This window comes from Vigna angularis, chromosome 9, assembly GCF_016808095.1.
Source record: "Vigna angularis cultivar LongXiaoDou No.4 chromosome 9, ASM1680809v1, whole genome shotgun sequence".
Lineage (NCBI taxonomy): Eukaryota > Viridiplantae > Streptophyta > Magnoliopsida > Fabales > Fabaceae > Vigna > Vigna angularis.
This window is the reverse complement of record NC_068978.1, coordinates 21,077,759-21,105,532: the sequence shown is the minus strand read 5'-3', so window position 1 is coordinate 21,105,532 and position 27,774 is coordinate 21,077,759. Positions and strand designations below refer to the sequence as shown.

Sequence of the window (27,774 nt, the reverse complement as noted above, 5' to 3'; positions counted from 1 at the left end):
TTATATAAAGATGAAAGACCCATTAACCCATTACCTTAAGGTTTTGGATAGAGAATGATATCAATCCCTTATATAATTTGGCTCATATCTCATTGGTGTTGTATCTTCTCAATGAACTTCCTCCTTGATTGACCTAACAGTGGTATCAGAGTTGATGGTTTGTCTTGGTAACCGGCTCAGACAAGTATAATTGTCCCTATACCAAAAGTCTTCCTGACAAAAGGATATTCAAGTAAGCAAGTCTCGTTAAGATGAACGGCAAGGCAAAGGGCTACTCTGTGATTGTGGTTGATTGGAAATGTTTTCGCTAGAGGGAAAGTGTACCTATGTGTAAAGGACTCGTCCTTGAAAGGGAGATTGTTGGGAATTCAAGTGTGAGTCTAAATCCCACATTGGATAGAACACTATATAAAAATAAAAGACTCATTAATCCATTGCCTTAAGGTTTTTAATAAAAACGGGTGTCAATCCCTTATATGATTGGGTTCATAAATGTTTGCATTTTCTCGCTGAACCTCCTCCTCAATACATCCAACACAAGCTAGGTAGGAGTGGAAAGTACCAACTCCCTTATTCCCATTTCCCACCAAATTAATGTGTTCTCTTTCATGTAAGGCTTTCAACTCACCCTCGTAATTTATCTAGAGTCTCTATTTGTCTCTATATAGTCCTTATCATCTTTGTGCTAACCCTCTGGACATCAAAATAATTCCATTTTTCAAAGGAAATTGCAATTAGAACCACCGACGAATTATCCATCGTGTCTTTGGGTGCTTCTATCATTACCGACAAACAATCAAAGTCGGAGGACAAGAAACTAATTCATGGATTGATTGTCGTGAGTTCTTGAGAATTTGCAATGTTCTTTTTCATTGTATTCCATACGAGTTTCGAATTATTTAGTTGTCCCCATAGTACGTGACTAACTACTACTAGCAAATTGTTAAAGACAATTTAAATATAAATATACACTACAAACTCACTCTCAAAACAGAAGTAATGAAACAAGGGAGTTATATACCATTGCATTACTCATTTCATTACTTAATTTCTGTTAATTAATTGAGCAAATGTCAAAAGGAGGGGAAACTTTGAATTATATATAGATCTACCATCGTATTGTAAATGATTATGTTAAGATAAAAGGAAATGGGAAACCGTCCTTCAAGTTTCAGCTGGAGTGCACTATATATATGGATAAACATTGCGAATCAAAATTTTGGGAGATGAATGTCCCCCTTTCCAAGGATCATAGCTTACATTCTAACACAAACAGGCACGAACTTGCTTGAAGCATGCATTTATTACTAACCCAAAATCATACAAGCAAAAAAATTCGCAGGGGTCCGTTGACTTGTAGCTGTAAACATTGCTCGATGCTCAAGCTCAGCCATATTGATGATTCTCTATAGTATGTATCTGGTTCGTATCATCCGACCAGTGTTATAATGTCTTCGGCTTTAGAATATCTCTGATGCAACATGGGTTTGAGTTTTCTACATACCCTGCCTCTCATATCTTATTTCTCTACTTCTTCAGGAATGATTGCTTTGCCCAGATAAACCTGTTGCATCTCCTCCTTCCAAATCTGTAAACAGTACTCATACCGTGTGATTCTCCAGATCATATATTCAGGAAAAGAATAAGCGAAGAAAATTATAATCTAATTTTAAATTAAAACCGAGGGAAAAATTGGCAGCTATATATAAACAAGTTAACCATAAATAGTTCATACCGTATCACGGAATTCCAACCGTATGTGAGGAACGTTTGTTCTCTGAATATCATTTCCATTTGGCCCTCTCTTGTAGTACTCCTTACCAATCCAATGTGACTGAAACAAGATATATAAAATACTAATCATGTAAAGAGTACGAGATATGTATTTGTATAAAACATCTCCCTCAATCGACATTACACTATTTCTTATCTTAACAAACTTAGAGCAAGTATATGAATGATTCGTGTAATAAATTCATTAATATAATATATTTATAATTTTAATTTATTTTATATGCTTTATAAAAAATAAAGAATGCAAAAAAGTCACATACACACTAAACAACTTTTACACAAGCTTCAGCCTCAGACGGAGTCTAAGAAACCAAATCCAACCCATGAACACTTCTATATGTGGAGCTCACTGACACACATACATATAAACAGTTTATATGGACTTTTAATTTTTTTCTGCGGAACATGTGTCTAAATTATGTAATATAAAAACTCAAACTAATAAATACTGAAAAATAGTGGAGTTCAGTAAATCATATTGGGTGATATATGACAACTCTAAAGGGTTTCCCTGAATATTTGTCAGGCTAAGAATAAAAAATTATGACTTTAAGGGTGTAAATAATTTAATTCACGAGAATTTTGAATAAGAAATGTACCTTTAAAGCATGTGAAAAACCTGATTGATATACCGAATTCCGGGCTATCTCACATAAATCACAGGAGCTCAACTTCCACACCTGTAAAGAATTATTTCCTGGCTGTAAGCATTGTCTGTTTATATATATATATATATATATATATATATATATATATATATATATATATATATATATATATATATAGAGAGAGAGAGAGAGAGAGAGAGAGAGAGAGAGAGCTCACAGAAGCAGCTATACTATATTCTTCAACCAATGGTTCCTTGGTCAAGTGAATTTGGAGAGGATCATCAGTAGAAAGCGACACATTCAGACCCCGTAAGAAGAACATGGGAAAAGGATTCCGATGGTAGTCTAAGAATAGGGAGTTATTGCTCAAAGGAGACATTGCCAGCCCAATCTAACAAAAAAATTCAACTAGTTAGCAGCCGCAAAATATCACAACCTAGTAATCAATTGGAAAAAATATCATACCTGGGCTAAATAATATAAATATTGAAGCACAGGAGATTTTTTCAAATTGATTCCATGAGCAATGTTGTGAGCAGTGAGAAAAGTTGCTGCAAGATGGTCGATATCACCAGCCTACATCCAATATGACGCATTAGATATATACTCAGAACATTTATGAAATAGGCAGAATATATTTTCAAATATATACCTCTCCAGAGTGTGGGCGGAATTTGATTGTTGTCATTCCCTTTGATTCACGAAGCTGAGAAATAATTGTATTAGGTTAACTTTGTTGTGTCAAAACAAAGCCAAAAATTTCAAATACATATGAAGAAATAGAAGAAAAATCTTGGAATACATATTCAATGTACTCTAAAGTAACTAGAGAAATAGATAAGGACATGACTATATACTAAGAAACAAAACAGCGGTGGAATTAACATTATTTGAGAAATATGTAGTAGAAGTATTATTGGATGAGATTGGTCTGATTAACTTGAAACTGCAAATCAAATTAATGGGCTTAAAGTAGCCTTGCTAATTGTTTTTACATCAAACCTGAACAATACCAATTGATCAATTCAGTTTTCAATTTAATTTTCAACCACAACTAATCCATTTGCCCGATTAACCTTTTTTCCAAAAATATTGAAATTATATGTCAAACTTTTCTAGATCTCTCATCTACTCTTGTGTTTTCATTCAGTTTTAGCTTATTTTTTGTGACCACATTTATTTGGCCATGTCTACAATCCAACTCATATACCATATCTGGGATAGAGATTAATAAGATATCAAGATCATTTGAGGAAAATTATAAAAAAGCTTATGATAATTTCTCTATCTTAACCTGAAAACTCAAACCAAACCAATCTCAACTAGATTTGTGTGGTTTGAAGTAGCCGCAAAGATTTTAAAAGTGAATCATACCAACCTATTTAAATGTGGTGGATTTGAATTTAATTATATCTTAATTCTACCCATAAATAGCTTTAGAAATATGCAGCACAGCTTACCCTGTATATTTATTAAAGATTAAGAACAGACTACGCCTCTTTTGTTCCCTTTTAGTTAAAACAAATTTGTTTTCTTCGTGAAAAAGTGAACAGGCGCCCAAAATGATACATATTGTGGAGATAAGTAGCATACCTTGTTTAAGGTGTAAAGATTTGCATAACAGTAATAGACATAGTATGAAAAAGCCGGATTGAACACATTAGTCCATTGTTCAGGTGTAGGCATGTGTTTTGTGGGCCGTCTTTCAGGTTTGCTTTCATCATCCACCAAATCCAACCCAACAACCTAAAGAAGCCAAGAGAATGAATACCATGTAGTACTGGAATAAGCATATGTTTGGTTCAGGTTATCATAGAGAAATAATCACTTGTTTCTTTGAGCTTTGCGAGAGATTTTGAAAAATAAGCAACAATTTCTCTAGGACTAAGCTGAACCAAGGACTCTATACTGCAAAATCAACTTCTGCAAGCACTCAACACCAGTAACTAACTATAAATTGGCAGATGTTATGCAATTTCCCAAGTAGAGTTAAAGCCAATTGCAGTCCTCCAATAATGAATACATCAAAATATCAAGTTGGTTCCCTTTCAAGGATATCTTGATTTAGAAAAATGAAGCACCCTTTTGAAATATCTATTAAAGACCAATCATCTTCAAAATCGTGTTTACTTAAAAAAGTTAAAGTAGATGAGGAGCACACCTGTTTCAAGAAAACATGCAGCTGTGGATGTGAATCTGGGTCGACAGTAACCTCAAAAAGTGGAATAAAAATATTGTCAAGCATGTTCTGGAATGATGTCACAATTCCCATTTCTTTGTACACATTGTACAACCGCGGAAGCTGCAAGACATTATAAGAACTATTATTAAATTGCTAACAACAATCAGCCTGCAAATGAAGCCATAAATGGGAAGCAGGAAAGGTCCCCCAAATTTTACTAGATATTTGGCAGTCCCAAGAGAATGATTGATACATTAGGAACATTGGCCAGATTCTTATAATATGATGGTAAAAAATGTTTGATTGGAAATTGTTGAGAGAACTAATTTTCACAGGAAAACAACAGAAATAATAAATCGTTAAAATATATGAAAATTAAAACCAATTTTTGTTCTAGAAAAATAAATAAAGCATACCTGAATCAACCAAACAACATTCTCACTGTACAAATCATTATTAACTATCCAACTGGCTAGTTGGTCCCATTCACTTTGCTTCCTACCATATATTGATATTCTATATTCGGCCATCTGTAAATAATTAGGAACAGAAAGACAAGTTAACAAACATCTAGATGGGGATAAGCATATAAAAGCAGCAGTAAAGAAATGGTAACATAGGGTCTCATAGTTTGGCCATCAAAGTTTTCAAGGAGATTATTAGTAGCATTATGTTATTTAGTTATTATATTTTAGTCTTATTCCAAGATATGGTATTTGGCTGTTTACATCCATAAATAACATGTGGGGTGGATATTTGAGACAGTATAGCTTATTAAAAGTATGATATTGAATTCCGACAATCAAACAGTGCGTAAAAAAGAGAAGCACCCCCGTAGGGAGTATTTTAGAATTATCAGGACAATATATGGCCAAGAGAAGCAGTCCAAGACTGTCTTACATCACCGACTTAATAGGAAAACGTATATGCGAATTATATAGAAAATATGCAAGGATTCAAGAAAACACCTGATATTTACTGGCAGCAAGATCCGAAAACACTTGCTTAGTCACCTCACCAAGAAAACGACCTAGTAAAAACAAGTGAAGATGCTTAGATGTTGAAAGCAACTAACAAACATAAACACTAAAAAAATTTGATAATAATCTGAGGTCATTCATCTTAAGTATTTTTTGTCTTCATTAATCCCCAGGTGAAATTAGCAATTGCTTATAAGAAAACTATAAAATTGCTTTCAAAGATGACTAGGGCTATTTGAAATTCCAAATTAATAACCTTACTTCAGAGGAGATATATGAGAATTAAAAGTGTTTGGATTAAGCAAACTAAAGAATAGAAGAGAGAGATACGTAGAACAGATGAAAAATAGTGCAGTGGATCCCACTACATTTTAAAATTAGGCCTCTTCACTTCATCTCCTACCAATCACCCAACCTTAATTTTAATATACAATCAACCACTGCAGGTATAAGTTGTCTTAAAAAATCCAAACTTTTGTCTTCAAGAATCAAAATGTTCCAATGTCATTAAAAGATTGTATATACAACAAAAGAAAAATATTCCTTAGATAGAAGAAAATCATTGAACCAGAGACCCACTCAATCATATGTTCAAATTTCCCTTCAGTGCCAATATCAATAAATGTACAACCCACAAAAATAGCGCATATCCTTGTTTAAAAATTAGTGCAACCTAGGATTTCACAACATAGTTGTAGGCTTGAAGAAACCCCTCCAAATTCAGCTTGTATGGAAAAACACCATATTATACCAACATAACTTCTGCACAACAAACCGGTGCATATTAAACCACTCGGCTTGTGCAGGAACCTTTCTACATAGAAATATATGAGTGCTTTGGGGGTATTTAGGGACTCATTCAAAACTGTTTAGTAGATTGTATAAAGAAAAAAGACTGCACAAACCCATAGGATAGTTCTTCCAGTTTGAATGTGATAAAAAGGTAAAAGCTTAGGTGTGATAGGACAGTTACACCAAAATATGTTTACCTTGAATGAGATTATCCTGTTTTAGAAATATCTCCCTGAGCCTACTTTGACCACAAGGATTGTATTTAAGATTAAACTTATCAAAGCGATGAAAAGTGCTCTTGTCAGCGTGAACGTCCAAAAGGTCAACATTGAGATCATACCTGTTAAAAAGAGATGAAAACAAGATTAAGTCCTGAAACATACAGCAACCCAGTTATAAATATAATAATAAAAAATCTCATTACCCAGTTAAATCCAAACTCTTGAAGACCTCCTTCAAGGTTAGATATGTCCCATCACGAAATATTACAACCTGATCAAGAGTATGCATAATATGAGTATTCACTGCATATAAGCTTCATAAAATATAATCCAAATACCGTAAGTTAGAGAAGTAAGACAATGCATCATGATACATACTACCACTGCAAATGATGACAATAAGCCAATCATTTTAAACATATCAGTAAAATATTCTAACCTCTTCATAGGTAATAGGTTGTAGTAGTACACTAAAATACACCTACAGTTTCATTTACAAGTTTATTTACTTAGAAAAAGCCAATATGTGCTCTATCTCTTCTGCCTTACAGTTCAATGATAAGATCAGAGAAAGAAAATAAAAAATAAAAAGGCTGCTGCAATGTATGTTTACAGCACAACAACAAATATCCAAATTATCACCTCGTCAGGCTCTTTTCTCAGCTTTGACTTTATGAATCTTAAAAGATGCTTCTGATTCATGCATGCTGAATGGTGGACATGAGTATCAACTTTTCTAACATTATAGAAGTCCCGATGTGGAGCACTTTTCTGAGCAAGAAATTCTCTATCCGCATTTAGCATCAAATGAAGATTGAATTTCTGAAAACATACAGAAATTGTCAAACAACCATTGCTTCTTGTATGCCATAGTTTGTCACTTATTCAATAAATTAGAGATTTACTTGTTCTAGAAGATTGAGCCTGTGATGGCATAAAGTTCTTATATTCCCTGCTGCTATGACTCGAAGTATGTGATGAAGATCAGTGAAAAATGTAGTTGCATCAGCAACAGGAAAAAGCTCTTCGTTTTCTGTTGCAATAGGAAGCATGCATAAGATCCCACCTTGAGTGGTGATAGAATTACTATGTTTGTCAATAACAAATTCCTTTCTTACTTACCTTCTCTGTTTGGATATACATGAATAACCCCATCTTGCATTTCAAAGTAATGCTGTAGCATAAAAGAAACATAACTAATTTAATCACAGCATATAAAATAGGGATATCCAAGTTTCCAAAGATGGTGAAAAAACTTACGTCAGACTTTCCTTCAGAAGTGTACAAAAATGGATCTGGGTTAGGCTTGGGTGTACTGGGGTCAGATATAACTTCTTTATCCCAAGGAGCAATGGCTTCTCTAAAAATATATCGTTTTCTCATTTCAAGGCATTCTTGAAGAACCACATAAGCTTCAACTTCATCAGGTGATGGAGTCTCTAAACAAAAAAATATAACAATTACAGTTTACTACATGACATTCCAAATATGCAAATATTGTTATCCAATAAGTTTTTGGAGGAGCTGGGTTATATACATCCCACGATAAAACTCATTGAAAGCATTTTATTTGCAGGTAAGAGAATGAATAACAGCAACATGTCACAGTTCATACCAATAGGAGTAATTTTCAATCTTGTGAAAGTTTCATGCTCTGGCTCTTTCCTCAGAATGTCAGCTGCTATTGGATCAGGCTGCACACCATGCAGGTCACCGGAAACACTATGAGAACGGATCATACTTGGAGCAATTGCCATCTGCTCTCCATTAGCATTAACATGATTAGGTAAAGTCTCAAACGGGATTTTACCTTCTGGCCCCTACATACAGACGTTTTCAGTTTAAACTCAAATATCCTTTAGTTTTTTAATTTAGTATAAACAACAATGCATCATGCAATGATCAAAGCATAGTGAAAGTGCAATGAGAAAAGGCTAGATTAATTCCAAGCGCACGGTTATACACCAAGGGCAAGGAGGCATTAAGAAAGTAGAGAAATAGAAACACAGAAAGTTACTTGTCATGTCAAAAGTAAACCTCCTTTTTAATGTAGAATGAAATGAATGATAGAATTAATTTAACAAGTGCATTACACCCTTACAACATTCCCATTTGTGTGCAGATATGCAGTATCCAATTTATCTTTGTCTGTCATGTTATCTTCGTCATCTGATTCTTCTACACTTTCAAAGGCACTAGCACTTGCAACAGGGGACTTTGGAGAAGTTGGTCTTAAAAGGCTTCTCTTAAAGGAACCAGATTGTGTCGATTTTCCTGTCAGAAACATATCTAAAGTCATGAAAAACATTAAGATGAACACTTTCAAGCAGACATTGGCCGTACATATGCAGGTCATCATAAAGATGTGCAGTATAATCCGACATTTGCCATAAAACCTTTCCATGGATTAAAAACCTGAATGAATCATTGCCTATACATGTGCCGGTAATGCAAATTTTCCACAAGAACCATTCCACGGATGAAATTCAAATGAATTTAAAGTATTACTTAATTATGGGGACACTGCAAAGGTATATCAATAAGAATTGAAAAAAAAAAAAAAAAACCAATTTTCTAAACGACATGATGATCATCCAATACTTTATAATTTATTTCCTAGCTGGTTTAGCAGAGGGAGACGAGTCCAGGAAGACTGATCAACTGAATTATTCCAAGTGGACAAATTATTTAAGTGTTTTACCCATTCCAATCCTTCTTTTTATTTCACTCATACATTCTTCTCACTTGTCTTTCGTTTCCATCAGAAGTTATGTGATCTCAGTTTTGTTCATTGGAACCTGCCAGACCTAATACTTCTTTTCTTACTTTTTAGGGAACAAATGTATTGGTCGACGCCATCTGCCTCACTTCAAAAGACAAAAGAAATGAACTGAAATCAAGAAAACTCATTGAAATATAAATTTCTGATAATAAGAGGCGAAAATAGGTAAAGAAGCTCAGGTCCTTAAACTCCAATTCCTGAATTCTTACGTAGAGACTCGTCTACGTCCTGCAACATCCTCACTTCTCCGTCTTATTTTCTTCCCAATTAAAAATTATTTATAATCCTTTCCCTGGTCATGTGAATTTTTTCTGTAAGTCATATATGACGGAACCGAAACAAACCAAAACTAGTACCAATTATAAAACACAGTATGGACAAAGAAACCTCGGAATCAATTCCTTCCAATCCATTTCAAATTGACTTAATTCCCCATTTCATCGCAAACAGGAAATATTTCCACACTGCTTTATTAGAAGTTCTCCACACTGTGCACGACCAAACACAATCCAACACCAAATAACTACCATGACACAGCTCAACTCAACAATCTCAACAAACATCAAAATCCACCAAATCACAAATAATCATCGATTAGACCGAAAAGTTTCAGCACAGTCATACCTTCACGGAGCGTGTGCAGCCGCGGCAGCCCCGGCGGAATCCCATCGACGTGCACCTGTCCGTTCCGCTTCTCGTCTCCGTCAAAGCCGCCGGAGATCAAGGTGACGTCAGGCAACGACGCCGAGCCGCGCCTGTACCCTCCGTTTCCCCTCCTCCTCGAGGTTCCACGGCGCTTCTTCAAATGCGCCGGCGGTGATTCGGCGTCCGAACCGCCGCCGCCCTCGGCCTCACGCTCGACCGTCCGCGCGAACTCCAGCAGCTGCGCGAGCGTCTTGCGGTGCATGTAGTACGCCGACACGGCCACGACGGAGGCTCCGACGAGCGCCGCCAAGGCCAAATGCACGGCGTGTGCGTCCATGATCAATCTGTCTCTCTCCGCCGGGTTTCTCTCTCTATAACTGAAAACCAGAATACGATAACGTGGACGTTGTGAAGAGAGAAGAAGATAAAAGGGGATAACGAAAAACCCTACTCTATACAGTGAGTGAAAAGTGTGAAGGCACTGGACGAGCTCTCTGTTAAATGAAAGCAGGTATTGGCTCGCTCTCTGCTATTTATACACAAAAGACGCGACACAGAGGACGTGGATGGATGGATACCCTCTCTCTCTTACTCTTTCTCTCTCTTACTCTTTCTATGCATTTCAGAGAGAGAGAGAGAGAGACGTAATTATTAGGAGTAGTTTTATAAACTTAAGCGCTTTCTATTTGTTTCTTCGCAAATTTCACTTTCAGCTTTTTGCTCGTGTGGGGGAATAGGTTTAAAATCACCAAACCAACCAAAAAGATAACCTCACTTCCAGCCACTTTTTCCGTCGAAATAACTTTTTCACCGTGATTTTCACAAATTAATTAATAATAACTTTATTTTCTTATATAGCCAGCACGGACGTGGGGGAACGTGAGTGTATTCTACATATAAGTTCCACAATTTACATACGTCTACTTCACAAAACTCAATTTGCTGAATTATAAGTATGACTTGGTTTTCCTCATATCTTGGTCGGCATCAAATTTTATATTCAATCGTAATGTCAGCATTTTTAATTAAGTTTTTATCAAAATATTTTTTTTATTTTTATCCAAGTAATTGTTTATTCTTTTTTATATAAATAATTATATTTCCAATGTGTCCTTGTTTATTTAAGTATTTCATATTTAATTGCGAAACTCAAAGATACGAAGATCGACTTAAAGATAAGACTACAGGAAAAAAAAATACATATATTTATCCTAGTCCGCCACTAAAATACTAACATTGTATTTAAGAAATAACAGTAAAAATCAATGCTTAAATAACAGAAGACAAAATTATTAAGTATCATATATTAAATTTACACATTTAGAAGAACGAAAAATTTATTTAATCAATTAATAAACATATTTTTCTAATCATATTATAATCGATTTAATTCGTCATTTTTAATGCCAATTTTATTTACCTTTGCAAACTAAGAAGTAAAAGATACTTACCAGAAAATAAAAAGGGAATGTATTTATCCTACTTTAGTCCTCGTAAATTTAGGAATGTTTAATTTTGATTCTTATAAAAATATAATATTTAATTACATTTCTTCAGTCTGTGAAATTGACCGTTGGAATTTAGCTATACATTTTTTTAGTAACGGATAGCTTATATTAACAGAATCAAATTTGTATAATTTTAAGAAAATATAGGACTAAATATGAAGTTAAAATTTTACTTTGTAAAAGTAAAAATTAAAAATTTACAAAATTATAAAGATAAAAGTATATTTAGACATTTTTATTTTAGAAATAATGTAAAAATTACTATAAAATAAAGCGAAACATGTTTCTTTATACTTCATCAATATTATTTTACAATATTTTTTAATTAATGTCAAAAATTCATTATTATCATTTTCTTTTTCATTTACAAAAACACAAATTCTTAATTTTAGGAATCCGAGTTCAGTTCTACTAATAGCAAGGAAGTAATTGTTATAAAAAAAATGAATATGAGTCTATAACAGCTTTATGCTCTTTTCTTTATTCATTTGAAAGCTACCCTGCAGAGATTGTTCTTTAGGATATTCGTGGAACAAACTTTGGAGCTATTTGGTGAATATTAATAGTTATGTATTACTCATTCTAATTAAGCGATTGTTCCTTAGAATATTCGTAGAAAAATTTAAAAGATATTTATTTAATACATTTAATGATATAAAAGTATTTATCACTTATTTATGATTAATTAAAAAATCAATAATTAATAAATATATAAGACTGCTAATTTAAAGTTTTTATACATGACTTTTTCCAAAATAATCAAAAACCATTATAAACGATGGTAATTTTTTTTTTAATAATTACTTATTAAGTAATACACTAGCAAACAGTTTTAAACATGATTTTAGATGTATACTTTTGGACTTTAAAATCATGTTGTCACGTTTGTTTTTGCTAAGACTGGGCTTAAAATACACAGGGGCATTCATATTTTTTCTTAGCAAGATTTTTTTAGAGTAATTTATGTAAATTTGAATTAGTGTATTAAAGATTAACACATAAGTGATTATGGTATAAAATAATTTTGTCGTTCTTTTAAGATTTAAAAAATGGAAAATCACTTCCTTTTCTAAAAGTAATTGATTGTATGAGAAATTATTTCAAATATTTGAATAATATAACCAGATGTATATTTCTATTCCACTTATTATTTTAAAAAGTTTAAACAAACACATGAAAAGATTATATTTTCCAAAGTGATTATTTAATAAAAGAAACTTAAACAAGTAGGTCTAATAAATGAGATAAGATTATGTCAAGTCAGTTTATTAATGGAATAATATTTTAATCCAATGAATTCTCGAGAAGTAAAATAAGAAAATGTAAAAGTTAAATAGGAATATATTTTACATAATTTATTTTAAAATAGATAATATCATATAAATATAATATCATGTTAATTTTATTAGATAACTTTTTATTGAAAAGGCAATGTCCTCTAAAGTGTCAAGGTTGAATTTCTATTAGAAAAGTGTTAACCTTTGTGGTTGTTGGATTTTCTGTTCCCTGTGTCTTCAACCATGTCTTTGATGTCTTATGATGTTTCAAACAAATTAAGAAAATGATACTTAAGGTTTGAATCGAGTGGTCAAATTTATTACTGAAATAAGTAGAGAATTGAAAATTAAAAAAAAAATAGAAAATTGATGGTAGAGTGATGCAATTATTTTTCTGCCTCAATGAAGTGACTAAATTACTCTTATCAAAATATCACTTCTCATGCTAGGCAAAGGTCACAAACGAAAGTAAAAATACATGTTATAGAACCGAGGTAAAAAGGTTCATTAAAATTATAAAAATGTCATTTAATATAATTTTTTAATTTTTTTGGGCACTATATGCATGAGTTATTTATAGAACCGAGACGGTAGAGGCTTACTACCTCGGTTAAAAAAAAAACTGAGGTAATAACATGCGTTTAGGTTTAAATTTCACGAACAGAGGCATTTTTAGACAGAAGGCCTTCGTTTCGGTTTAAATTGCGCCGCTGCTCTCTCTCGTCCTTAGGGTTCTCTTCGCCAATGTTTTGTTCTCTTCTTCACTCCTTTGTCACAACTTCACAAGAAGGGGGAAGCACCCATCTTCATCTTTTTCTTTTCTTCTTGTTTCGTTTCACCTCGTAGTGAGGGAGGCACAAACTTCTTTTTCCTCCTTCTCTAACTCTGGTTTGTGTTTCACATGGAAGGAAGACTCCTTTTCGCTTCTCGGTGTTGGTTCATTTTTGTAGGAAGGGAGGCGACTTTGACAGCTTAGGCACATCTTTCTTTCTCGCAATGTGGTAGCAGCGGCGCCTCCGCGAGGGTTCGTGTTCTGGTGTCTTCGCGGCGAAGGGAAGTCGCGTCTGACTCCAGCACCAAGTTTAGGGTTTCTGACCTCGTCCGGATTTGGGATTTTTTTTTTTTAATCTGATTCTTGCGTTTTGAGGCTAGGGTTTTGGATTAAGATTTGGAAATTTGGGGTTTCTATACTTGCAAAATTTTCTTGTAATTAGGGTTTTAATTGTTCTGGTTTTGGAAATTTTTGTTCGAGTTGGGTTTTTTTTTTAAAATTTCATATAAGAGCACGTGATTTAAAAAAATAAAAATAAAGGGCTTTGACATCAGTTCTAGCCTGAACTGCTGTCATAGACCTATGTTATTACCTTGGGTGCAAAAGAACCGAAGCAGAAACCATGGATATTACCTCGGTTGAAACCGAGGCCAAAAGTTCCCACCTTTTTACCTCGTGATTATATGTCTCGGTTCGAAAATCGAAGTGAATTGTAAAAAACAACCACTGTCGTTTTCCTTTATTGCACTAGTATTTTTTTTTTAATATTACTATTTACGTATGATCCTCAATTTTAAATGTTTAAGTTCATAAACTCTTGATTGGATAACATAAAAAAAATTATTATCTTCTTTGATCCTTAGTTTTATTATTATTATTTGAAGAACCTTTATATTTTTCTTAATCTTTATGCAGTTAAGTAGTTGGATATCTAACCAGTTTTCTTATATCTCTAAAATATTTTCTCTCCTATCATACACTTAATTATGCATTTTTTTATGATTTCGTTCAATGTTGTATCAAATTATTTATAGGAAACTCATTTGGTAGTTTTTACTTCATTTTAATATTTTGATTTGTTGATTATTTTGATCATATAGAATATTATTTGGATGATTTTTATATAATTCTATGTTCTATAATGTGTTCTCATAAGAACAATTTTACCATATAATTGTATAAATATATTTCACTTACAATAATATAATAATTTATTCTCATAAATATTATTTATCAATGAAACTATTTGAAAAATTAATAAATGTTTTGATTATTATAAAATTTTAGTTATGTGTAATTGTTTAGTATTTATATGATTCTTTGAATTTTCTCTTCTTGTTGTTTAATACTCTAATTTGTGATTTATACAAAAGATATTTTTCTTAATATTTGACATTATGAAGAAAAGGAAATATGTTCTTTTAATATTTAATCATTTGATAATATTATGATTTTTTTATTGTGATTTTTATATTTTGTTATAGAAATGCTTGAATGGATATTTGGAAGAGTACAAAAATGGGTATGGGTATATGTTTATACCCGTTACCCAGTGGGGATGAGAATGAGACAAAAATTGTATACTCACTAAATTTGGAGAAGGGAATAGGAATGAATTTTTATTGCATGGATGTGGATGGAAAATGAAACTCGTACCTCTCCCGCCTTGTTATCATCCCTAATAGTAGATGATAAAAAAATTACTTAGTTTTTATATCAATTCACCTTAAACATGGGGTACTAATAATTTTCCTTTACAAACCACAAAAGGGTTTCACTAATATTAAAAGAAAACAAGTTGCTTACAAATATACAGTGTCTCTCTACGTAAAATACATAAATCCTCTTCAAGCTATATCAAAACAAGTTGTTTGGATTACAAGGCTAACTCAACAAAAAAGGATATAAAACATACACTCCTTGCACTAAAGACTTAAATTCATAGTAATGGAAGATATAGAAGTATAACTTCTTTTGCTAAGTTGTTTAATAGACAAGCTATAAATTAAGCACTTCAAGTTTTTCTAACTCTTTTTTTTTTTCATGCACATAAAACTTTTTCGATATAATTTTGATCCTTAGCCTTTACTTCACGAGAAAGTTTAATTTTATAAGCATTCTAAAAAATGATCATTATAACTTACATGCTTTAGAAGATCTTGTGCTATAGTTTTTTTTTCGAAATTTATAAATTTATGTTGACATCTTCTATTGTACATCAAAATGGTGTGCGAGGCACATTGTTTATCTTTGTTAAGTTTCTACTTCTATTGATTGTACCATATAAGTATAAATATATTGATAATTGATAATTATTATATGATTCTACATCACAAAGATGAATTTTGTGTTAGTACATATAAATTGTATAATAAAGGCCAATTTGAGAATTATACATATAAATTGTATAATAAAGGCCAATTTGAGAATTATAAGGTAGGATATTGTACTTTATAATTAACACAGAATTCACTATATAAGGTTTAATGTCTCGGTAGGTCCCTATTTTCGTCCGAAATCTCAAATAGGTTCATTTCTTTTTCGGTGTCTCAATTGGGTCATTGTTTTTGTAAAATTGAAGCAATTATGGGTTTTCCGTCAAATTGAGAAGACGCAGTTAAGGAGGGTGTTACGTGGCATGCTGACAGTGTCTTTTTAAATGATGTGACATTAAAAACATGTGTGAAGTGTATTTTTTTAATTTTTGAATTAAAAAATGGAGTGTAGAGAGGGAAAATAAAATTTAATTTAAATAAGGGCAAAGTGGTCATCTCATTTCATATAACACATGGAAAGGTCCAAAAGCACTGCCAACACCAAACATTGCTCTTGGAATGCCATCCTTCATCTTCTCCGGTAACCAAATCACGCTTCCATGGCAACCACTGTAGACAGAACTGCAAATTGTAGGAACCCAATCGCGAGTTCGCCCAACATTTTCACCATTGCGAGACAAAATCAGAACCTGCGAAAATTCCCAAATAAAAAACCATAAAAAAGATGTATGTGAACTGATGCAAAATTGACAAAAAAAAAGTTGAATCTACGAAAATTACCAAATCAACAGCCACTGTGAAGCATCTTCACTTGACCACCTCGTCAATGTCGCCGCAGAGACCACCCAAACACACCAGCGCCTCTTCGGGAGCTACTCGCTAGGCCTCCACCAATCGTGATTTGATCTCCAGTGTCTTCACAACATGAAACGCAGAAAAACCAGAAACGGTAGAGGAATCCTAAAACGCAGAAAAAATCCCCAAATCAGTGAACCCTAGTCGCGCAAGCACGATCGAGACTCAGGAGGCGAAACTCAGGAGCGTGACTCCCTTCGTTTTCCACCATCATCGCGAGAGATAATTAGAATCGTGAAGCGTTTGCAAAAATCAAAACGCAACCACGGGAGAAATTTTTCTCTCGCGCATAGAGATCTCTATGGAAATAGGCAGCAGCACACTTCGCGGCGCAGGCAAAGGAGGCAGAAGCAAGCCTTCCAAATCCCAATTCTAAAACCCTAATTTGGGTGAGAAAGGGGCTTCCACGTGGCAAGCCCCCATTGGATACTTAATTTAATTTGATTTCCCAACTTTGCCCTTACTTATATTATATTTCCACTCTGTAAACTTCATTTTTTAATTCAAAAATAAAATAAATACAATTGAGACACATTTTTAATGCCACATCATTTAAAAAGACATTGTTGGCATGTCACGTAACACCCTTCTTAACGACATCTTCTCAATTTGACGGAAAGCCCCTATTTGATTCAATTTTACAAAAATAAGAACCCAATTGAGGCGCCAAAAAAGAAAGGGACCTATTTGAGATTCCGGACGAAAATAGGGACCTACCGAGACATTAAACCTATTTTTAACTAGAATACAAACTTAATCTTCTTTAGAGGATGTCAGTCATGTTATCAATAGTTTATAGGGTTTACAGCAATTAGATTTAACTTATAGTTCAGTGACAAGTCATAATCCTTTGACTTCAAAGAAGACTCATTTTGTGAAGGAATTGAAAATAACTTCTAAATGGACTAGTATACTCGATGAGAGAGAAAATACTAATATTAGATAATGATTCAGTTCAAACTATAAGAAAACCAGATAAAGGTAGGCAAAAGTAAGTTAATACTAAATTCTTTAAAACAAAAACTTCTAAAAATTAAATGTTTTTTATTAAATGTGAAAGGATTTGTTAATAATAATTCTTTTAATATATTTAAAATTTTGTTTTCATCTTCATATATGAAATTCAAATTAAAAAATTATTTTCATAAAAGGAATTATAAATAGATTTTTTTACTTATATATAATATAATTTTATTATAAATTTAATATAATTTCTTGCATTAGTTTTTTAAAATTTTATCTTTTAATAAAATCTTCATATAACAATTAACAATTGTTAACATAAACAAATATTGTTGACATTTTTAAATACTTTCACCATCAAACAGTATAATTTTTCACACAATATAAATTTAAGTCTTTCTCCCTGCACCTCACCAATATCATCCTGCAGCTCCTATTGAACTATTTTACCCTTAATTTATTAAACTCTGCAACTATCATCACAGTTTAATGATGTTGGTTTAATTCCAACAACCAACAACCAGTAATAAATGTTGTTTCTATAAACCTTACACCCTCTTTGTTGATAATTTCTTCGTTGTTCACTTCCTTTTTGTTTGTGTGTGAGCTTGGCATCTGAAGTTGTGGTCGTGGTGGTATAGTGTTCTAGTGGTGATCATAATATTGGCAGTGATATGGACGTTGGTGGCGGTCGTGTTGTGTGGTGTGGTTCGTGAAGGAGAAAGGTGATGAAAGACATTGGAGATGAAAGGCATTCGAGGTTAATAGTTGATAGCGTAAACACCCTTAACCAACGTTCGAACGTCGGTTAAGGCTTGCCACATTTCGAATTGCGGCAAGGAAAGAAAGTGTCTTGTTCTTTTTTAGAAGCTCAAACCTTATTTCTTAAATGTGGAACTAAAACGTAGTGAATATACAATCCCGTAGTTATATATCTTTTTTTAGAAAATATAATATAATATTAATGTTATTAGAATCCAATTGTTGTAGGGTTTGAGACTTGAGTCCCACATTTGAAGTACGGGATTCGTGTGTGGAATCTTTAGGCCTTGGTCTCTTTAGGTGACTAGCTTTTTTGGTGTGGTTCTCTCAAGTTTCAAATCTTATATTTATGCAAACTCTAGTATAGGAAAAAATGTGTCTTAGATTTTTAGATACTCTAGATTTAGGAGTATGTAAAAACAAGTTCATACCTTGGTCCATTATGCAAGACTTGAATGCAGAGCTAAGGTAATGATTTTATTTTATTATTATTTGTTCATGTGTGGGAATAATCACAATTCGATATACATCTATAGTAACAACCGGCTTTCGAAGCGCAACAACTTCTTAACCATAGTTCGAACACTGGCAAGGCCTTAAGCATACTTTGAAGTACGGTTAAGACCTCCGAGACTCGTCCCTGCAAATCCAAGCACAGATCCAAGCACACATATACATTTAACCCTTGTACCATGCATCCAAGCACACAATCATACCAGTTTCATACATTTTCATACATTCAACCATCCATGATACATCTTTGTTGCGAGGGAGAAAAGAAGGAGAAGTGCAAAGAAGACCACGAGAGAAAACTGAAAATGAAGTGCACCAAAGAGCTTTGAAGGGCAATGAAAGAGGAGGCGCAAGGGGTGTAAGGTTTTTCTGTGTTTTAATGGGAAAAAAATCTCATGCGCGATCAAAGATTCTTCTACACTCTTATGGGCTTCTGACAGGAGCAAAGATGAAAATCTTATAAAAATTAGAGATGCAAAGTGATATAGGGGAGGTGTAAGGAGAAGAACTCTATAAACTTTACTGAATAGCCTCTTCGGAACCACCATACGTCAAGAAATCTTTTAATTAAAATATCAATTTTAAAACATTCATTGGGAAAAGAGCAAAGAGTACTACAAAAGCGTAAGTGATTCAGTGGTATGTAGCCATATGGCAATCAGGTAGGGATGAAAAAATATCAATGGTGGATAATTTGTGTGTAAAAGATACAAGGTTAAACCACTTCCGCAGTCCCTATTTATGTGGATTTTTTCCAGTTAGATCCCCGTATTATTGGTTTTACCAATTTAGTCCTTAAAAAAATGGAAAATTGACTGAATTGGGCCCGTGTCGTTAAATTGGCTTAACGAGATTAAGATTTTTATGAGCTGGGATGTTGACGTGGACAGTTTTTTTAAATGTGGCATTTATAGAGCTTTATACGTGGAATTTCACAAAATTTAACATTTTAAAAATAGGATTTTCTGAAATGGGAATTAGGGTTCATTGAAATTGAAATTGGGATTAAAATTGGGATTCAAAATCTAAAGCATAGTGTATCGCAACCTTGCGTGAAGTCCTTAGTGGAGTTTTATATTTGGTTAATTAGGGCTTTGGAGCATCGTGATTGGAGTAAGCGTTGATATCTGGAGGTTCGACGAGAATCACGAAGTCGTTAACGTGTATCGTAAGCGGTATGTGTGGATTTTCGTGGAAGGTTAGTATCTGTACTATAGATAGATATGAATTTAATATTCGATGCTTTTTGTTGTTATCTGGCCATGCTTTTTTGAATGTGGGGTTGGGGTTGTCCGAAAATGTGTTGTATGCATATTATGATTATGGTCCCCCATAGTTAAAGTTCCTTTGTTTTGTCATTATCAATTGATAATCATTTTAATATACGGTGTTTTTTGTAGTTTTACGGTTATCTATAGGTGTAGAATATTGTTGATTGTGTTGTCTGTGATGGAGGAAGGTTGTTATTCACCATGGGAGAAAGTCCGTAAACGAAGGGTGCCTCAAGTATGAAAGGGAAAGTGATACTATGTATTTTGACCCTGACTTGTGGAGTTACTTTATTGTAGTGAGTGTAGTCAAATGGCTTGGGTATGATGGATTTAAGGATTTGTGGTTTTTTGTTGGATGTGGTCTTGTATTAGATGATAGGCTAGAAGTCTTGTGTGATGACGTAGGAGTCAAGCATACGGTCAATTTAGCTAGGTTAAATGGTCAGGTTCATTTATATGTTGTGCACACTGTGTCTCAACCTAATATTATTCACATGATTGAATATAATGTTGATGAAGGAGGTGAGGAAGTTGCACCTGAGATGCATGAGGGTGGTGAGGGTGCAGTGTTGGATGAAAGGACAGAAAATTTGATGATGGTGTAACTTCACAGTTTGGTGAGGCCACAAATGATGGTGTATGTCGTAGCCAATCCTTGAGAGATGGTGGTGTCACACAACAATTGAATGAGGGGGTAGGTGCTGATGGTGAGAGGATAAAAGTTGATGTTGGTCAGGCTGAGATAATAGAAGCATATGATGTTAAGAGTGAGAGAATAGAAGTTCACGAAGATCATGATGAGATGACAGAAACAAATGAAGTTGAGGGTGAGAGAATAGAAGTTGATGAAGGTGATGGTGAGAGGACAAAAGTAGATGATGTTGAGGGTGAGAGAATACAAGTTGATGAAGGTCATGGTGAGACTGAGAGGAGATAAGCACATCATGCTAAGGGTGAGAGTTTAAAGGACCAGATGTTGAGGGTGAGAGGATACAAGTTGATGAAGGTCATGGTGAGGCTGAGAGGAGACAAGCACATGATGGTGAGGCTGAGAGGTTAGAAGTACAAGATGTTGAGGGTGAGAGGATACAATTACATGATGTTGAGGTTGACAGAATAGAAGTACAAGACTTGGAGGACATAAAAGTACAAGTCTGTGAATTGAGTACATCAGATGATGATGATGATGATGATGATGATGATGATGGTGAAGTGAATAGTATGGATGGGTTAGTAAACATAAATGTGCAGTGTGACTTTAGACAAAGTGAAAGTTCTGGTAATATGGAGGTTGAAGTTGAATTTGTTTTAGTTGGAACGGAGAGTTCAGATTGACGTGCTATTTCAAAGTCTTGGAGCAAGATGACATTAGTGATACTAGTTTTTTCAATGATGAATGGGAATCCGAGGACTTAACTTCTCCTGACATCAGTGATGAAGAAAGTGATGATGAAGAGAGTTATGGGAATTTTGTTACATTTACTATGCCGAAAATATGGTTGATTTCAACTGGAAGTGGGAACATATTTTGGGCACAAAGAAGACATCTTGGATGCCATCAAAACCTATGTACTAGAGAATGGAAAAAATATCAAATTTCTTAAAATTGTTAAGAAAAGAATAAGGGTTAAATGCGTAGGAGCAAAAGGACAATGTTCTTGGATGACATATTTTGGTTTCATGGATGTAGTAAATACATGGCAATTGAGAACTATGGTGGACAGCCACACATGTAGTGGGGAGCACAAGTTGCGCCTATTGAATGCAAAATGGCTAAGTAAATAATTGGAAAATTCAGTCAGAGAGAATCCTAATGTTAAGGGAGTTGATATTAAAGATAAATTTAGTAGGAAATGGAACATAGAAATATCTAAAAATATCCAAGGTTTGCAGTGGTTCACTTTAGTTTTCTTTTAGTTTCTCATAAATTAAGATATTGATTGTATGTCTTACATCTTCATTAAAGGTATTGGTCAATATCAAGGTTCACAACCACAACTCAATGTGATACCTTGGTTAATAACATGTCAGAAGCCTTTAATAGTGTTTTGGTTCATACGAGGACAAAACCAATAATTACAATTGGAGGAAATTAGACTTTATATGATAAAGAGATGGGCCACTAATAGGTCAAGGGTAAGGTCATTTCAGTCATCAATTTGTCAAAAAATACTCAACGTATGAAGAAATTTACTCCTCTATTATCTATCCTATTAATGGAAACAACCTCTAGGAGATAACTCAATATTCAGATGTCATGTCTCCATCAAAAAGAAAGTTGCATGGTCGACCTAAGAAGAAAAGGAGGCTAGAGCAGTGCGAGTTGAAGAAAAATACCACCAGAATGACAAAAGGTGGATTGGTGAAGAGATGTAGCATGTGTAGGGAAGTGGGTCACAATAGAACACATTGTCCCAAGAGAAATGAAGAACCTGTTGTGCAGCCATAGGGAGAAGAACCCATTTCATTGTCTTAGGGTGAACCACATCAGAGTTGAACAATGTTTTATGTTTTATGAAAGCAAATGCAATAGATCAAAGCAAATGTAATACATTATAACAGTACTTTATAAACAATATTTTATCTTTCAATATTCTATATATTGGTATTTGTATCAACAATGGATGACTAAACTTTGGTATTAATATACCATATGTTATTATGTCCATGAGGTGCCATTAATTGATGTTATACTACTTATGTCCATCACAGATTTATGTTTTTTTAAGTATAATGAATATTGACAACAATGGGAAATAACTTATTGTTGTTATTATGGGATATGAATGACAAATTTTATGCAAATTTTATCTATAACGTTGGTCAATTATGAATGGCAGATTATATCTATTATTCTTAGTAATTGGTTCACTACAAATTGGCTTTACTTCTTCTTCAATAAACATAACCACAATATACCAAAACAGACTTACCAATTGAACTCATTCTTTGAAAATCTTCATTTCATTAAACATCTGCAACTAATACATTGCAACACATCTTCATTACATTAAACAAAAATACATTAAACTGGCCTACATTCCACCTACAACAACACATCATGCCCTTCCCATGAACATTGTAACTATAATGATGTTCATTACACATATAACAGTAACAACCCCTACCAACAATTTCGTCCATCTTTCAAGACTCATCACAACTTTCTGCACAGTAATTATCATATTCTTATCATTTTCATTTTTAAAATTCTTCAACAACCTCTCATCATTTGCTTCCAACACCTCACAGCTAACATTTTCGTCAAATCCCCAATTACTGCACCAGCTGAAGAAGTTGCATCCAACATTTTGACTTCCAACTTTATACTTAGGGAAACCCTATAATGGTTTTCACAGTCCTCAACACAAACTTCTCTTTACAATGGCAAATCAGTGATGTGTCCTTCCTATTCCAGCCTCCATCTCCACGAGAGCTCATACAATGGAATTGCTTTCGACACTCACTGCAAGTGGAAGATGAACATGAATGCCCCACAGACATTGTTGCATCTTCAACTTTTCCACTTGCGTATTTCGAACATTCACGTGCTTTCCAATCTTCAAGAACAACGAACCCTAAATCCCTAAATCCTCATGTTTACATCATCTACATATGCCACGTTTAAAAATCCACCAACAAATCCTATTTTTAAAATGTTAAATATTGTCAAATTCCATGTCTAAAGCTGTGTGAATGTCACGTTTAAAAAATTGTCCACGTCAACGTCCCAAGTCATAAAAAACTTAACTCCGTTAATTGAATTTAACGATAAGAACCTAATTTAGTCAATTTTTCATTTTTCACCAATAATACAGTGATCTAACTGGAAAAATCTACATAAACGCAAAACCAAGATTCAAATATAACTTTACTAATCCAATATAATTTAAATTAAATATTTGAAAATTTATATGTGATTATTTAATATATTGAACTAGTCAAATACGATCGTTTGGATCACGGATTACTTCGATGGATTATTCAAATTGTAGGTTTATATTTTTTAAAACAGAATATTCTTATTTTGAAAAGATGGAATAAATATAATGAATATCGAACTTCTTCGGTCTATTATGGACTTTTTTCTCAGACTTAGGTAAAATTAACAATACATATATAAATCAGGTAAATAATTTATATGAATTTTACATAAACCTACACATTACATAAAATCCATATGAATTTTTCTATAAAATTTACTTTTTTTATACTAACTGTTGTCATATAGTCTTACTCCAATTATATTTTAAGATAGAGTTTTTTATTTAAGTTTATATTTTCAAAAATATTTTACAGATAATATTATGTAAAATTTAAAATAAAATATATTAATAAATATTTATTGGCATAAAATAATCGATAAATTATTTTATTAAACAAATACTTTAGGAGTTTTTTTTGGTAAAATAAACGTGAATACCAAATAATCACAGTCCGACAGACCCCGTTATCACTTAGGACGGGGTTGGTGTAAAGCAAACAAAAAAAAGTGGATTATTGTGTGTCGTTTTCATTATCCTCATAAATCCAAAACATGCCAAAATGACTCCACACTGCACACCACATGTTCGATTCCAGGAGATAATTTTTTTTTTTGGTTTTCCATTAAATCTAATACTATTCCAAAATGGGACCATTGAATGCTCAGTAGTACGGTCACGATCCAATACCGTAAACATCACACATCAAACACATACAAACACTACTGTTTCATCTATTTCAGCATATTTTCAAGTGCCACATTGCATTTATATCACACCACTCCAAAAATAAGGCCATATGTCTGTTTAAATTTAAAAATAAATAAAAGGGGCCATTTGTGTTTTTATTATTTAAAAAAATTAAAATTATAAATACTACTTCTATTTAATAAATAATAATTCTAGAGTTATATATATATATATATATATATATATATATTATTTTTAATATTTAGTTTTGTAAATTTTTTCTCTTTCATTATATTTTTTTTCTTTTTTATTTAATTGTATGGTTTGTTACATATTTACAAATTCATTCACAATATTTTTCTTTATCAAATCAGAACATTTTTTAATTATATTTAAATATTGTATTATTTATTATCTTTTATATTTTATTTGATTTCTATTTTTTATTTGAAGAATTTTTTCTTTTTTTCAAAAAAATTTCATTATCTTTTAATTGTTTAACTAATTCGATATTGTATAAATTTTTTAAAAATTTTCAAGGTAATTTTCTTTCTACAATTTTGTTCAATGGTGTATCTCACTACAAGAAAAATCACTATTACATACCGTCAAAATCCGTATATAACATCAAAAATCCGTATATAAAATGATTTTACATACGAATTATATACGGATAAAAATCCGTATATAAAAAAGGCGTAGCTAAGTTACATACGGAAAAATCCGTATATAAAATACATACAAATATTACATACGGATTTATCCGTATGTAATTTACATACGGATATTATATACAGATAAATCCGTATGTAATTTATATACGGATAAATCCGTATATAATTACATACAGTATGTACATTTGTATCTATTGTTTATAACATATTTAATTAGATTGGTTTTTTCTAATAGTTATATAATTAATATTAAAATTTTTACAAATTAAAACTTCTCTTAAAATTTTAAATAATTACTACCAGATTATAAATGTTAAGAATTTATAATATATAATTGTGTTGAAAATCAAATAATTAAAACATGAAAATTTTATTTGAATACTCTATAAAGAGAGTTCAAAGAAATAAATACAACAACTTAATATTAATATCTCATAACACTCAAATTTTACTTTTACAATAATTTAAATCTAAAACAAACAGGTCCTTGTATAACATAGAGTTGAATATTAACTTAAACTATAATTTACACCTAAAACAAAATCAAGTCCTGACTTAGAAAGAAACTCCAAAGCAATTGTTGATAGCTCTGCAAATGTTGCACATATAATTATTAGGTGGAAGACCTTTTTCAAGTTTGATGGCAATCTGAAAACAAAGGGATAAGAAAAGGCATAATTATAGTTAGTTCTAATAAAATGCAAATACAACGTTGCATGACAATATAACATTTTTGGTCCATCTAAATGAGCCATCAAAGCAATCAGCCATAGAGGTTGCTAATGCTGTGAAGAATCAAGCCAAAGAATCAATTGAACACTTTAAAAAAGGACTTTAAATGATAGTAATTTGAATTGCAACATAACCAATAGTGTAATGTATACAAAAAAATTAAACATGTTAAGGAAGATGAAATTTAAAACAGATATTACATGAAGAGGAAAGAACATACCAATCCATACTACAAAGCATGATATACACAGTTCCACAAGATCCTGCAAACCAACAATACAAAGCTAAATAAAAAACACTCAAGTTGATATAGCATGCCAATGGACAATAACTACTTTTCACATCAAATTAAGGTGATGGGCCTAATAAAGAAGCAAACAAATTTCAAAAGTACAGAGTAATCACCCTTACTTTTATGAACAATTAACATGAGTTAGTAGAGCTACAATTTTCATGAACAAAAGTGTTAACTGAAACATGAACAAAATGAATGTATGTGGTTCACAATGATGTGTTGAAAATTCACATGGCAGCACACGTTGGAGTCCAAGTCATTCCATTCTTAAAATCTTAAATTAAGCACTTGGCTTAAAAACATGTGAGTTGAGCAACATAATGGGCTGCACGTGAAAGCTGCCAACTACAAAGAATAAAGGAGCAATTTTATTTGTCTTGTAAGAAGTGTCACATCACTATTGGAAGCAAGAATTGATGTGACACACACGGTCTTGGAGATTGGAAAATTTTTGCTGGAATATTCACACCTTACGGCATTACACAACACATGCTTCACAAAAATTCCAAATTCACATGGCTACCCAAATGAAAGTGGGGAACAAAGTATTTCCATTCAATTTTAAGAAGCACAATTTGACTTGGAACAATCCATACGGCCATGACAACAAATTAAGTGTGCACATGATGGTTAGTGGACAACACTTTGTTTTCTTTTTCATTAGTGGTATGACATGACTTTGACCAATCAAAAATACAATGCTCTCTCTCTCTCACGTCTGAAACAAGAAAAGTGAAGGGCCCCAAACATCTCACACAACTCACGGCTGGAACCAACTCTTGGGGGTGCTGTCACGGTACACATCTAGCAAACAAAAGAAGGTGTTGTCATGGTGATGTGCTAGAAGAAAACGCTGCAAGGAGTGGAAGCACATGGACAGTGGGAGTTCTCTAGCAATTGAGTGTTTCTTTCTTTAAAGGAGTAGCTCGGCTGGAGAAGAAGAGCATGCAGCAGCATGGAAGAGTGTTGAACAGTGTTATCAACTTTAGAACACCAATTTAAGCTTCTTCAAGCTTTTCAATACCATAAAAACAAACAAAATTCGAAAATCACCCTTGTTATAGCCAATTTATGAAGCAAATTACACCATTATACCCCCAAAATTAGATTTACAGAGTGAAATGAATTTTGGACACTGAAATGGACTTAGAATCAGCAAATAAGACTTGAGAAAGATACTACAATCACACTTAAAGACT

At 32.8% G+C, this 27,774-nt stretch overlaps 1 protein-coding gene across 1 annotated transcript; it reads right to left on the bottom strand.

Annotated features, from left to right (window-relative positions):
* Nucleotides 1-1,096: 1,096 nt before the first annotated feature.
* On the bottom strand, nucleotides 1,097-10,608 carry LOC108347416 (AMP deaminase). The gene is made up of 19 exons (XM_052868577.1): nucleotides 9,984-10,608; nucleotides 8,679-8,851; nucleotides 8,193-8,397; nucleotides 7,838-8,016; nucleotides 7,700-7,751; nucleotides 7,483-7,610; nucleotides 7,220-7,399; nucleotides 6,781-6,848; nucleotides 6,554-6,696; nucleotides 5,553-5,614; nucleotides 5,001-5,114; nucleotides 4,564-4,704; nucleotides 3,996-4,148; nucleotides 3,055-3,108; nucleotides 2,868-2,978; nucleotides 2,620-2,793; nucleotides 2,394-2,474; nucleotides 1,736-1,834; nucleotides 1,097-1,588 (listed from the first exon to the last, which is right to left on the bottom strand). The coding sequence occupies exons 1-19, from the start codon at nucleotides 10,339-10,341 to the stop codon at nucleotides 1,520-1,522; spliced, it is 2,544 nt and encodes an 847-aa protein (XP_052724537.1). The 5' UTR covers nucleotides 10,342-10,608; the 3' UTR covers nucleotides 1,097-1,519.
* Nucleotides 10,609-27,774: the final 17,166 nt, after the last annotated feature.